Source organism: Cebus imitator, unplaced genomic scaffold (assembly GCF_001604975.1).
Source record: "Cebus imitator isolate Cc_AM_T3 unplaced genomic scaffold, Cebus_imitator-1.0 Scaffold106, whole genome shotgun sequence".
NCBI lineage: Eukaryota > Metazoa > Chordata > Mammalia > Primates > Cebidae > Cebus > Cebus imitator.
In genome coordinates, this window is record NW_016107421.1 from 4,765,755 (window position 1) to 4,780,687 (window position 14,933).

Consider the following 14,933-nt stretch of genomic DNA (forward strand, 5'->3'; position numbering starts at 1 on the left):
ATTATGACGCTGTGTTAGCATTCGTTTCATTTTCAATGATTTTTAACCAGAAATGAGTTACATCTTTCTGCTGGACACCATCCTTTGCCAAGATATCAAGTATATTTGTTTTAAGAGTTGAAATTTCACATAGGAGGTTCACCATTCGGACACTAAATAAGAGGGGTGAAAGTGGATGGGATTTTCGTTTTCAGCCACACGACGCTTTCCCATCATGTACCTTATCCAAAGAAATAGATTCCTCAGAACTTAAGAACTTGGATTCTGGAGGTGAGTCAGACCTCCTAATGTTTATAGGCACCAAACAAGCCCGGAGCGGTAAAGAGGTCTGCTCGGGGGTCACAGTTCTTAAGAACAAGGCCAGTGCCTGCCGCTCAGGGGCACTGGGTGCCCTGGGCTCTGTGCCTGCTTCTCGGTACCACGGAGCAGGGCACCCCCTGGAATGAGGACTCGCATTTCACTCTATTTCTATCCAGAGTTGATTTCTACTGTTTTTATGTATTTTAATATTATGAACTTTTTACATTGATGAGTTCTGTTATGAGATAATATCTTTTATTTATTGACTCTGAAAACACAGGCCTTTTCATTTAACTGGCAAAGATGAAAAACCCTAGAAAAGGTGGGGAGGTGACTTATACTATCCTGTCGTTTGCGTGGATGGCTCCCCAGAAAAATCTAGATTTGGGATATCAAAAGTTTTTAATTTTCCTTTTTGAAAAAAATTGATGATGATACACCTTTTAACCTTTTCCTTTATATAACTAAAATATATTTTGTAGAGGAGGAAATAAGATTTACCAAACTGTTTCAGACTTCATGAATTACAGCCGCCTTTGCCATGGAAGTATATTTAATGCTCCTGGATTCTATGGTAGCTACCGTTCTGCCATCATTCTTTTTGTAAATACACATCAGATCCTAGAGATTATGGAAAAATGCATTTTTCCTAAGATTTTAAAGATTGCTTGTATTTGCGTTTTACTGAGCTTTTTGAATTGACTTTTGGCAACTCTCTTTTCTGTTGTTTTCCTCTGCCATCTTTATTCTGACAGTCGCAGCCTGACTTGGAGTATGGGGGTCCCTACGCCTGGGTGAGATGGTCGGATGTACTTTGCTGTGTGAGCTTAACTGTGTGGTGTGACAGATCATAACCTGTGGTCTTCCCACTAATCTCATGGGTGCTTTTCTAAAAAGCCAAGGACATCTTTGTCTACCAGTTTTTGCCTTGGGGCTATGAAATCAGGAGGGGAGGCTCCCCCTACGGAGTGAGCAGTCTTCCTCCTGGGGGTGCAGCCCTGATCCTGGCGCGAGGGAGGAACCCAGGCATCCGTGCATGAACACCAGATGGCCTTTGAGCACCAGCTGTTTGCCACGCCTTGTGTTAGCAACTGGGCATACCAAGATGCAAAAGATAGTGTCTGCCTTCAGGGAACTCAAATCAGATCAAGAATTCCCAAAGCCTCTAAATTTCCTTTAAAAGATTAAATGCAAACTCATTTTACCTATGAAAAATCCATTATTTTCCAATCTGTATCCATTCAAATTGAATGTACAATCTGACATTTTGGCCAGAAGGTATTCTTTGAGAAAGATCCCACTTCCAGTAACAAACACTAAGCCTTTAGACTTAAACTCAGAATTACTCTTATATCTCTCTGACAGTTTCTGTGCCTTATGCTTTCTAAAATTCTGTCAACGTTACACTTCAAGGAAGAAAAAATTCTCCCCAGAAAAGCACAGCTCAGCATTAAAGCGACTTGATATTAAAGTTATTGTGGTACATTATATACTATTTCTCTAGAAGGACTTTACCTAAAAGCATTTGTGCTTCATTTATTCCAGCGCATTTCACAATTATTTAGTAAACTCCTGTTTTAGAAACGTATTTTTGTGTCTGCAATGATACTGAGTAAATGGGAGCATACATCTGCAGAGCATGTTTGGCGCCCTGAGCCTCCTGTGGGGCTGCCGTTCTCCTCTTAGCAGATGGAAGAGCAGAGGCTAGAGTGAGTAGCTCGGGGTCAGGACAGGAGGAAGAAAGACAGGTGATCAGATTCAGAAAGTGCTCTTCACTGAGAGTCTGTTACTTACCAGCTCTTCACGCCGCTCTGATCGGTGAGAGCATTTCTGTGGCACTGTAACTCCAGCACCTCACCTGTTTTTTAAGGAATTCAGTGTATTAACACTGTATCTCTAGATTATTACTCTTTTTATATTAAATTCCAAGTACATTTTATTTAAGAGCTAGCCCCCAGTACAATAAATGTATATGTTAGCACTGGTCAGGAAGGCATTTTGGATTTTTTTCAGTCTTAATTCTTTTTTAAAATTAAATATAACGCTTCAGAGATTGAACTCAAGAGTTTTGACGTTGCCTTCCTTATGTCTAATGTCCTTTACATGTGCTCTGTGTTTTGACTCATGTGGAAAAGACATCTAACATTACTAATCCAAAAAGTTGGTAAGGACTTTGCATGGTCCCATGGGAGGATCACAGACGCTTTGATGCCACTGCATGATAGTTATTAGCATTCGGACCAGTCACAAGTTACCACTTCCATAGGGCATTTACCCTTGTATCTTATTTATCCTATATTAGGAAATACTAACTTAGGTATGTCCTCTTTATTTTGTTCTCTCTTATGGCAGTGTTTCTGGAGAGCTTGTTAAAATGCATGTTCCTGGGCCCCCCCTCTAGGTATCCTGATTCCCCATGCAGGGGCCCATGCTCATGAGAAGCATGTCGGGTAGCCGTGAAGCAGGGGGTCTGCAGACTCACCTCTGAGACCCAGCCTTGGAACATGGAACCAGCAAAGTGAACAAGCATGTGTACTGTTTAAACCACACAGTAGAGGGCTGGGAAAAGAATTCTACAGAGCGAAGCTTGTTGAACCTCAGAGGCCTGACTTAAGATGAAGTTAATATGCTGTCTATAGACATTTTGTTCTAATATTGTTCAGTTAATTGTCAACGCCCCTTACCCTCTTATGCCACGTAAAAATAGCCCCACCCATCTAAATACAACATGAAAAACACCATACAAGAGGAGAAAGTAAGCGGTGTTTTTTAAGAAGGTCAAAGTACTTTTCACTATGGAGATAGAGTCCACAAGATCCTATAGATTTTGGAATACATTCTGGGAACACAGCCGAGGAACAGACGCCTATTATAGAATTCCATTACCACAGACCTGCTCATGGAAATTGCTTTGCAGGATTTCCTGCAAAGTAACTGTTTTTCCTGTGTTTTTGGGGAAGGCTGTGAGTGGAAGGGTGACAAATGAGAGGATGTGTCATGCTTCCAGCTCCCCACCTTCTGCTCTGTGGCTGTAGACTGAGCTAGAGAAAGAGGGTGCACAGGACGGGGTTCCTCCACAACGGGGTGTATTTCATAAGCAGTGGTGGCAAGCTAGAGGGCTTATGTAATGCATTTCTCTTCCTCATTTACTAGTAAAGTCAAAGTCATCTAAAATTGATCTACGTTAGCCCTCATTACCATGTTAATCTAGTTTCTGAAGAGATAAGGGATTGAGATCTAAAATTTGCAAGTCCTTGACGTGCATTTTCATGTCAGATAATCTTGTTGGTGAAGACATGAAAGGAAATTAGTCTGAGTAAAACTCTTGCTAATCTCCAAAGATTTTTACTATTAAATTTATTTCAGAAATGTTTTAATGTTACTCAGAGAATTCTCAAATTTAACATGGAAGGACTTTACTCCTTTTGTTTCAAAACTTCCAGTTGATTTCTTGATTTGTTTTGAGTTGTAGCAAAGATAAATATTTAGTGTTATAGTCAATGTTTCATGAATCTGGATTTATAATCTATCTGGAAATTCAGTTATTTTTTTATATTTTAATATCATGACTTCAGAATATGTGCTATACAGCACCCAGCCCCCAAATAAGGAACCATGTTGAGCACCTCCCATGAGCCAGGCCCCTTCCATGTGGATTCACGTATCCGCCCAGTAAGCACATGCTTCATGAAGGCACTGTTCTAGGTGCTTGTGATACTCATTTTCATCTCGTTCAGTCCTCACGATGACTTTGTAATGCATTTATTATTATGCACATTTTCACGGCTGGAAAAGTAGATGTTCAAGTGGATTAAATAATTATTTAAGGTCACATGACGGAGCTTCTGTTTGGAATTTGGACTCATGCCCAGGACCCAGTGGCGTCTCCTTCGATTTTTACCAGTTGTGTAGACTGCTCCTCCTTTTTCTGTCGCAAGAGCTGGTTTTGTCTCTGACGCTTCACAGCTGTTATTTTGAATCAGCAGAGATTTCCTTATAGATGAATTAAGGGACTTTTAGAAAGCCCATGCTTGGGCTTAAGGGAAATTGGGCTGGGAACTGAGAAGAGAGGGAAGATAGGCAGACACTTAATAGAACTGTTCTCCTTTATTCTGGAGGACACATTAGGGAATTATTAAATATGTGTTCAGATTTCATTTTGAAAAATAAAGTAGGAAGGCTGGATGAATGAAAAACTACTGTACAGGATATACCTCACAGTGAACTTTTCTGTTTAATTATAGATTGACTAGACATGATTTCTGAACCTTCTGAATCATGCCCATAGTGTCACAATGTGCCGTAATCTTCAAGGACTCTCCCTGAACCAGGAACTGAAAGCTCATTGACTCAGGCCAAATCACTACCCACCAGCCTGGCCTGTGGCTTCTTGCAAGCAGAATGTCCACAGTGCCACCATAAAACCAGAAACAGAGATGAGGAAACGGCCACACCAAGCCCAAGTGCTCCACCCATGGAGGGACTTGGTACCACTTTAAGACCAAGAGTGACATGTGACCTGAAGTCTGCTGACTTCGTTAGCTTGACTGTGCTGTTCTCTCCTGAGCTGCGGGGTAGTGGACAGGGGACAGGGAGGCAGTCTAGGGCTGCTAGGACTTGTACTGTCCTGGGCTGGTCATTCATCCGTTCCACCGACAAAGCTAACCTTATACTTGGCTGGCTTGTCCCTGCTGATTTGTACCTGTGAATAAATTTGGGTACTGATGTCAGTTTTTCTCTTTTCTTCATTGAAACAGACAAATGGTTATGATGGAGAGTTCTATGGATCACAGTCCCTGAATAGAAGATCTGGCAGGGTTAGTATAGTAAGTGTGCATGGCTCGAAATTCAAACAGGTTGTTTTAAAGCTTCTAAAACTAAAAACTAATTGCTAAATTTAAATTTAGCTTCTTTGCTGTTTTTAAATGTTATAATGGTTCTTTTTTTTCCTAGCACATGATGGAATGAAAGATAATGTTTTTCAACTACCAAACATTCTGAGAATGTTAGCCTTCCAGTGTTCTGATTGTTAGTGTAAGGGATAGATATTGATAAGAATCTCTAAGTTTAAAAAAAACTGAAATTAAAGATTAGCTCTTTCATTATTGCGTTGCCCTGGGTGTGTGTATAATGTGTATATTAAGTGGACTCAGCTTTCAAAGATATTAAATCGATATTTTCGCAGTTCTCACAGCTCTCATTTGTAGTTTAAATGTTTACCTTAAAGGCATGTGTACCAGAGCCTGTGTTTTTCTGGAGAGGAAAAGGAGAAGAAAACAATGCAGATGCTTGGAAGGTTCGCAGTTATGGGGTGGGAGGCAGGAAAGGAGCTGGTGGAAGGAAAGGGTGATGCCGGCGGGGGAGAGAGCGAGAGAGCGGTGCCCGTGCCGGAGCACTGGGGAGGCGGGCAGGGGTTGGTAGGGCTTCGGATTTATCAGTGTTCTTACTGCTTCATTTTTTTCTTTTAACAATATTCCTAATTATGTAAAATAGTATTTCTTTTCATTTATCCTAATTATGTTATATGAAGATATCACTATACGCTTAAATTATACTTTTGGGCTTCAAATGAGTGACCCCACCCTTACCTCCCTCTCTCTCCCCAAACAAACCAGCGTTTAGCTTTCTGAAACCAGCTGATCGAGTGGTCTTTGCTTTCCCATTCCTATTTACCTATTTAGCATTGCATGCACTTTATTTATTTGTTTGTTTATTTATTTGGAGATAAGAGTCTTGCTCTGTCACCCAGGCTGGAGTGCAGTGGTGCGATCTCTGCTCACTGCAACCTCTGCCTCCCAGGTTCAAGTGATTATCCTGCCTCCGCCTCCCAAGTAGCTGGGATTACAGGTGCCAACCATCATACCTGGCTATTTTTTTTTTTGTATTTTTTAGTAGAGACAGGGTTTCACCATGTTGGCCAGGCTGGTCTCAAACTCCTGACCTCAGGTGATCCACCTGGCTCAGCCTCTCAGAGTGCTGGGATTACAGGCGTGAGCCACTGCACCTAGCTGCATGTGACATTTTAAAAATATACACTCAATACACGTAAAGATGGCCTGCAGGGCATTTTCCCTCTGTGGATAAGGGTTCTCAGCTGGACGGGTGGGAGCAGCTCCACTTGCCTTTCTAGCACTTCAGGGCTGAGCTATAGCCCTCAGGTATGCTGGGCTGAAGAAAAATGGAAAATTTTGCAATAAATGGAATTTTACTTAGCTAAGAAGTTAAGTAAGAAGGGTAGTTGAGACTAGGAGGTTACTGACCACACGGCATGAAACTCAGTGACCACGAACCGTGCTTGAGATGTGAGACTGTGAAAACAGTACTAGATACACCCATGGCATCACCAAGACAGAAACACTGAAATAGAAAATGCAGCTCGGCATCTCTGTTGTTAAGAATCTCTGCTGTACTGTTTGTGTCCCGCTTCGTTGGCTAAACCAGCATTCCTGGGGTCCCAGCGTTAGCTCGTGGTGCTGTTTCACGTTTGCCTTTTGAATGGGATGGCGGGTGCTTTTGGAGTCCTAAGCAAGTGCTTGTCACTTAAACATGTTTTCTTCTTTGGTGCTCAGAATTCCAGCTACAGCGGTGACAGCAGATTCTCCACGTTGTCGTCATCCAGGGAGGGGAAGCTGGTTGGTTTCCATTTAAATCTTTCACATCCTCTCTTAGAAACCGCAGGTTTTGTAGCATGCAGTCCGTGTGTGTGGATTCAGCTGACTTTTCTCTTCCAGTGTCTGTTTGACAGGTTTTTGTTTGGGGAGCTGTTTTGCTGGCGTGAGAGGCAGGAGTTAACACGCGCTCCCCGACTCGGATGCACTCCCCTCTGCTGCATTGGACCACGCCAGCCTGAATGTGAATTGTGGCATTCAGCCAGCTGCCATGAAGGGATGAGTTTTTGTGTATATTCTCTAATTAGAATTAATCAAAAGGAAAAAAATAAGAAGAATGCTCTTGAACTCTTGAGAGTTTCTGGAAACAGAACTACTTTGAAGTGGACATGCAACCTTTGTGGTGGTTTCTTGGGCATGAACTAGACTTGGAATGAAAACCCAGTCCCATCCAAATCCAGATGTTTACACAACAGAGTTCCTGCCTATTCTCTACAAACATGCACCGGTCTTGATTAACATAATTTCTAAATTGTTGAAGAGCCCTCAGATAGCTAAGGGTTGTGGTGTTTGTTTAGGTTCAGATTCACTCAGCCAAATTAGGGGACTAGTTTAGGTAGGAAAATTGAGCAGGCCCTGGAATCACAAAGATAAGCAGGGGAGGGAGGCACCCTCCGGGCACTGACTTCTAGAACAAAAGCCACCCCCACCGGACACCAGTACAGTAGTGAACAGATGAGCAAACAGAATGAGAGGGAGACACTGGTTTCACCAGGAAATATCACAACAAAGGATGTGAACTGAACCTTAAAAAATAAATAGGAAGGGTCAGACGCCATGGCTCACACCTGTAATCCCAGCACTTTCAGAGGCCAGGGTGAGCGGATCACCTGAGGTTGGGAGTTTGAGACCAGCCTGACCAACATGGAGAAACCCCATGTCTACTCAAAAAACAAAATTAGCCGGCAGTCGTGACAGATGCCTGTAATCCCAGCTAACTCGGGAGGCTGAGATAGGAGAATCACTTGAACCCGGGAGGCGGAGGTTGTGGTAAGGCAAGATCGCACCACTGTACTCCGCCTGGGTTGTAACAAGAGAGAAACTCCATCTCAAAATAAATAAATAAATAGGAAGCGCAAATGAAAAGAATAGGAACTAACCAGGTAGAGCCTGGAGGGAAAGCGCTTCAAGGTAAGGAGCCACTTGAGCATAATAGAAACCGAGCAGAACAGTGAGAACCCGGGAGACGCTCTGTGTGACTGAGCACAGGGTGCTGCTGTTGGGGACTTTCTGTGGACCTGGTGACTGCAGGAGCAGCTCCCCAGCTGAAATCAGAAAATGAAATCTATGCATTTCCTCTGCAGTTTCCTTTACCCACTCCCCTGTAGTCACTGACCTCATCAAAATGCTTCTAGAAGAAATAGCTCAGACCCTTCCCCACCCCTCCCTCACCTTCCAGCCCCTATTTCCATTTCCCTTCGTGGGGGCTCTTTTTCTTGCCAGGGCACTTCTTCCTCGCCTCTGTCAGCCCTTGTCCACCCTCTTCGTGCCCAGGGAGGCTGCAAAAGCTGCTGGCAGCTCCATGGCCCCTGCAGCTTGCCAGCTTTCTAAACCCTTCCCATTGCCCCCCGGTCTATAATAAATCCCCCCCCAACTGGAAGCTGATGGCCCTTCTGTCCCCCAGTAGGTGAGTTTTAACTCAGCATATGATCAGCTGTGAACACCAAAGCACTGGTGGGTTTAACACCTTGAAAAAGGCTTTCTGTATTTTCTTAATTCAAGGGGAGATTTTGCTGTTGCAGAGAGCACTTGTTCGTTAAGAAAACTTTATTTCCTACTCATTTTTGATAAGCCGAGTTACTTGCTCTAAAATAAAGATGGCGATAAAGAGCTCATCCTTAGATATGAACAATTAACCCAAGTTCAGCCTGCATCTAATTCACTTCAATCCACTTAAGAGAAATAACCTACATCCAAAGGGCTACATATCAGGATGAGAGCTCATCCGTTCAATCAGGGCCACATCAGACCTCGACCTGTGGCCCTGTGTGCCCATCATTTGCTGCCCGAGAACTCCTGAATTCACCCGCCCTCAGAGCCTTCCTGGGAATCGTGCTGTGTAGACATCTATTCCTGCCCAATACATGGCGTGTTTAATTTTATTTAAATATCATAACGGAAAGGTATCAGTGTAGAATTGATGACTCTTCCTAACATCAATTAAAATTTATTTCAGCATTTAATATAAATTAAAATGAATTCTTTTTTTCTGTGTGAAAACTCAAAAGTCCTAATTTAACCCCCTGTCCTAGCTTGTCAGTTGCCTGGCCCAGCCACCCTACTTCCTTCTGACCCTCGCTCTTTCCCTCCCCGAGAGTGCGTGCTCGTTATGTTTTGCTTGCATGAGGTCATCGTCTCTGAACTCACTGAACTGATGTACCTTTGCGATGCGGTGAGGGTGTGAGCCTCCCTCCCCTCTCTGCTGCCCATTTGCTCTGATTACAGGGACTCTCCAGCTCCAACCTTGGCCTTCCCAGTGGTGGCCCGGCTCACACGCCCCTGTCTGCCACAAATGGAAACTGGGTCTGTCTCCTTTTCATGCCACTTTGTCCCTCCTTCCTTTTCCTTCTGCTAATTGCTGTAATTGCTGATTAAATCTTATGGACACTTCAGCCTCCTCTATACAATGTCACAGAGCAAAGCTTAGCACGTGTTTTAATTGGCTCAACTAGTTTGCTAAGACTTTTCTCAGTCTTTTAGAAACATGCCTGTCAAATAATTTGGAAGCTAATATAGAAAAGGAGACTTAAGGAAAAGGAGAGTTTTTTTAAATGCATATTTTTGAAAACTGGAGTCCAAAAAATCGGTCTCTTGGGTCACTCCTCCTTTTCCATCAATTGTTCCCCATTTGAGGTTTCATTTGTTTTTTAAAAAGTTTTTTCTCTTGTAAATGTGTCCAGGAAGCAATTTGGAAGGTTTTTGTGCATTATCTGCCTCCTTGGTCTCTGAGAAGTGGACAAAACGGTGTTATTTCTCTGGCTCGGTGTCCCCGCTGTTTCCTGTTTTTACAAGGTTGGATCAGGTCTGGCTCTGGGGTTTTTGGCCTGTGAGATATAGGCATCGAATCTTGCTCTAATCCAAGGAAGTCGGTGTCAGGGGTGAAATTCCAGGTCCTATTTGGAGGTTGAACTGTCCTCTCCCTTGCATGTCGGCTGGAGCTGCTGAGTATTCACTGCCTGGCCGTTATGCACCTTGCCTGACTTATTCAGGTGTGCCCTGTGAGTCTGGAATCTGTTCCATGCTGCAGTCTCTGCACACTGTGAGCTGCCTTTGTGTCCCAGCCCGTCCCCTCACCAGCACTGCCTCGCCCTGACGTGTGTGCTAGGCAGGATTCTCCTTTGACTGACAGGGCTAGATAGCTGGTGCCTCCCAGGCCAGCTGAGGCAGCCTTGTGGCTACTCCCTGTGTATCTTGAAGACTATCACTGGGCCCCTCGGATAGAAATAAACACACTTCCTGCCCCTGTCTTCACGTGTGGACATTTACATGTTGAACACTGCCAAGTGTGTCATTAACCTTGGATTCTGAGCTGTGGGTTTTGTTGCTGTTGGTGTGTTGACCTTGTCACCATTCTGTCTCATCCCCCAACCCTTCTTCCAGGCATGCCTGAAAAGACTAAAAATGACCAGATTTCAAAGATGCTGGGAAGTGTACTGTTTTAAAGTCAAAAATCATCTCATTTATCCTTCTTGTAAATGTTGGGTTTGCATCTATGAAATTGACAGAAAACACGGGGCCTCAATCAGTTGGCTTTTCCTGTGTAACCGTGGTGATAGCTGACACTGTCACGATGGCTGTTCGCTATTGTTTGTTGCTGTTTTTTCAAGGCTTTGAAAACCTGCCATTTGCTTTCATCCTCCAGCCCTCCTGTCTGTACAGAGCTGCCCGGCCTTCTGGGAGTCACTGGGTGCGTGCAGCACCCACCCCGTTGCCCTGAGCCCCCTCCCACTGTGCATGCACCGCCCCCCGCCCCAGAGCTGTGGAAGTGCCTGCTTGCAGCCCCTGGGGGAAGGTGCACCTTCACGTGGAGCTTACATGTGCCCGTAGGGATTGTCTGTCCCCTTTGCCCAGATCTGGGTTTTCTCCCCCCAACCCCTGACTGCTGACTATAGCTGCCTGCCTTCTCCATCTCCAGGAAGCCTTGTGTTTGCTGGGATTGTTAGGCAGGAATGGAACAACAGCAGTGTTTACTTTACCGATTGGCAGAAAGAAAGGTGGCTTTTTAATGCTTTGGTAACCTGGACAGATACTAATCCATGTTACTATATTACTTTGGAAATTTCCAGTTTTAAATATAAGTACTTATGCTATGTAAGAAACTTAAAGTAAATAATCAAAGTAGCTATACTGATAACTTTTTTTTTTGGAGACAGAGTCTCCCTCTGTTGCCCAGGTTAGAGTGCAATGGCATGAGATCTCTGCTCACTGCAACCTCTGCCTCCCAGGTTCAAGTGATTCTCCTGCCTCAGCCTCCCAAGTAGCTGGGATTACAGGCATGCACCACCATGCCTGGCTAATTTTTGTATTTTTAGTAGAGACACGTTTCACCATGTTGGCCAGGCTGGTCTCAAACTCCCGACCTCAGGTGATCCACCTGCCGCGGCTTCCCAAAGTGCTGGGATTACAGGTGTGGGCCACTACACCCGGCCATTAATAACTTTCTGAATTTCCATCAGATTGCATACTTATAAATTAGATACATTAATAAATGGCTGAGGAAACCAGTATGTCCTCAAGGGAAAATAGGGAGAAAAAAGTTCCTTTACACCGAGCAAAGTTTGACGTCGCCATTTGTGGCATTGTAAGCTCCTGTTTACCCACGCTGATTAATTAAGTAGCATTTTTCCAGTTAAGCAATTATTCTTCCTTCTACTTACTAACTTTTAAAGGGTTATAAAATATTTAGTATTAAAACTGTAATGAATGTAATTTGACATTTTATTCCAAAGTCACTTCACATAAAAGTAATTTTCTGAGCATCAAGTATGAGAATGCCGTGACAAAATTGAGGCTGTTAGAATTATCTGCTCATTTTAATCTGGATTAACACATGTTTACTTAGCATGGGGTGTTTTTCAAAACAATAGACGGGTCTATTGGCGAGTCCACTGCACGCCGCTTGGTAGTGACTAAAACCTCTCTCTCCTGAGTTCTGCACCTGCCGCACTCCGCAGCCCTTTGAGGAGCTGGAAAGGTGGTTCTGAGCCTCCCCTGCATGTTTTCAGGCCACGTTCCTGGCACGTGTCAGTTTTTCACAGCTTACATTTTCCGTGCTGTCTGGGCACTCTTGGAGAAAGGAAGAGCACTCCATCCTGACCGTCGCTTTTGGTTGCAGGCGTCTGTGTTGGATGAAGGCAGCCTCGGTGGGGCTCGACGGGGCAGCGCCTGCGGCTCCCGTGCTGTAAGGCGTTTTTGGTGATACCCCCTTTCCCCACTGCCTGCTGCATGGCCTGGGGATGCGTGCTGGGCAGGGTCCAGCTGTGGGGGGTGACTGGCCGTCCTCAGGAGGAAGCACCGGTTCACTGGGTTCACCGCCGCCTTCCATCGTAATGAAGGTCACGAATAACGTGAATCGGGAAACCTCTGGTTGTTAGTTTCATGTCCGTACTCATCAGGGGGACTAACCTGTGTAGACTTTCACCTGCCCTCTTTGCAGCACGCCAACAACACTAACAGGCCGTGAAGTGGACTTAAATTAATGAAAGGAGAAAAAGGGCAGTGTGACAGGCCACACCTCACTTTCGTCTCTGAATAATTGAGGAAGAGGAATAAATTTTAAAACTTAGAATGTCACACATATTTAATTCCCTGTTTTTATTTTGTTGCCTTTCTACCCCTTTCTTCAATTTGAAATGGTAGACTCAGCTATGAGAGTAAAGGTGGAGTAGGTGCACAATAAACACTTGTGAATGAATGAATGAGAAAAGCAACAAGGTGGAAAAATGCGATGGAGTCCGTGGAAGTGGGAAGATGCATGGGCCTGTCACGTGGACCTGTGGAAATGGAGCGTTCAGTGCCCATCAGTGCTTCCTGGCGGGGGATGCGTCTGTATTCAGAGGCTCCTCCCCAGTCCTATAAAAATGCCTTCAAGCCCTCCAGGAAATAGAATGATTTACTAAGAAATACTTGAAATGCTTTTATAATTTTGCTTTTGAAGTTAATCAGCTACTTACTTGACTAAATCTGGTTTTATGGCTCACTACACATTTGTCCAGACATCATGGATATTCATGAATTCTTAAGATGTAAGCTAGTCTAACCTACAGTTTTCTTTAAAATATCATTTATACATATTAAATCTAACAGTTGACATAGCATTAGTTTTTGTCTACAACTAATTACGCATTTATCAATTTTCATCTTGGGTAAGTTTTCAGTATTTTGCAGCCCACTGGATTACATATTTTTCCTAGTTTGTAAACATTTTCATAGGCCATTAGAAAGCTCATACACCATGCACGAAGACTGAAATAGCCCTGCCTATGATACGGTGAATAACGCACAGCTAAATGATTTTCTTTTCTCAGAAAAGAGGGGGCATACCAATTCTTTAAATTTTCCCCAAGCACCAGGTGACTTTCTGGCGGCCTCAGCAGAGATTGTAAGATCTGGCAGGACAGAGGCTCCTCATGTCTCTAGATGCCACTGTGTCACCTTTGAGATGGCTTTGGGGTTGTCAGCCCTGGATCCTCGGCCCACATTGCTCTTTGGCAAACAGAGATTTCTGTGCTTTTAGCCCCTGCAGGAATTTCCTGGGAGTCATGGCCTGAGAGAGTTAAGAAAACAGAAGGTCATCTTGGCAGCACAACTGCCTAAATGGACAGCAAATTAGCATTGTGAGGAGGAGGGAAGGGACAAGGAAATTCCTGAGCTCCCAACCTCTCCCGTCTTTTGGTGGGACCCTCACAGTTCCCCTGCAAGTGGATACTCCTGTTCCTTATGCTTACAGGCAGGACTTGGGAGAGAGCACCCCAGCTCTCAGTCCAGTGTGTAGGGAGGTTGCAGCCCAGGTACAGTGTCCAGAGCAGCCCCAGTGCCCAGACCTGAGGTCACAGCCCCACGTGGCCGTGACCTCAGGGTCCAGGCTGCCCCCAGGACTGCATAGCCAGCCCTGGTCCTGCTATGGAGGACTCGCCCTGCCCCTGGAGGACCAGGAATTTCCCCCACACAGCCCCTGAGTATGAGGTGACTTTCTTCAGTGTTGTGACACAGCTGGGACATAGTCATCACCAGCAGCGTCATCTCATCCAAGAGCTGAGGAAGTTGTTTCTGGCAGAAAGTGAAAACAGAGAAGAAGCCCAGCACACCCCCCCTTTCTTAGTCTCAGCTCCTCTGTGGGGTCCATGTCCTTACTTTCATGTCACAGACAACGGGCTAAGGAACTTCCACAGCCACGGGGCCCATGAGAGACGGAGCCACGATTCAAACTTAAAGCTTTCTGACTTACGTTAGCTGCATGTTAGCACAGAACCCTAAACATCAGGTGCACGTGGACCATGGCGATACAGGCTTTGACGTTATTCTTTTCTGCATGATGAGGTGGAGTCGGAGGGTTTGCGAGCTGATTTTGCCTAGGGAACCTGGGATGGGCAGTAAGCGCTATTCACAACAATTCGCTGTATGTTTGCACCGTAAAGCAGGGCATGAATGGCGTAGAATGGAGTAGGGTTTGTCTGCAGGATGAAGTTTTCCTCCCTCGCACATCAGTCAACCCTCAGACAAAGTCCTTCTGCTTTTAAGTGTTGACATCAAGTGTTTTCCTTTATTTTCAATGATAAAACCAAAAAGTGAGACTAGCAGTACTGGTGATTTTCTTATATAACTCGAATGTGGCATTGATGTTTATGTGTGGTGTATACACAGCAGTATTATCTGTGTATCTTAAATGACGTCTTACACCTGAGTGTAAGTATATAGTAAACATTTATCAAAGAAAATAGAGGTAAGATGGGTCTGGGGAACTTG

At 44.4% G+C, this 14,933-nt stretch overlaps 1 protein-coding gene across 45 annotated transcripts in view; it reads left to right on the forward strand.

Moving 5' to 3' along the window:
- The window catches only part of LRRFIP1 (LRR binding FLII interacting protein 1), a 159,746-nt gene that overhangs the window by 103,586 nt on the left and 41,227 nt on the right, over nt 1–14,933 (forward strand). For 10 of the 45 annotated variants that reach the window (XM_017537789.2, XM_017537794.2, XM_017537795.2 and 7 more), the window contains exons 7-12: nt 1,056–1,094; nt 5,058–5,117; nt 6,870–6,932; nt 9,414–9,491; nt 10,831–10,875; nt 12,304–12,369. The exons of 15 other annotated variants lie outside the window; for them this stretch is intronic. In XM_017537789.2, the coding sequence (XP_017393278.1) occupies nt 1,056–1,094; nt 5,058–5,117; nt 6,870–6,932; nt 9,414–9,491; nt 10,831–10,875; nt 12,304–12,369 (351 nt within the window). The remainder of the gene's footprint in view (nt 1–1,055; nt 1,095–5,057; nt 5,118–6,869; nt 6,933–9,413; nt 9,492–10,830; nt 10,876–12,303; nt 12,370–14,933) is intronic. 20 more of the 45 variants (XM_017537768.2, XM_017537771.2, XM_017537778.2 and 17 more) reach the window with 13 other exon arrangements.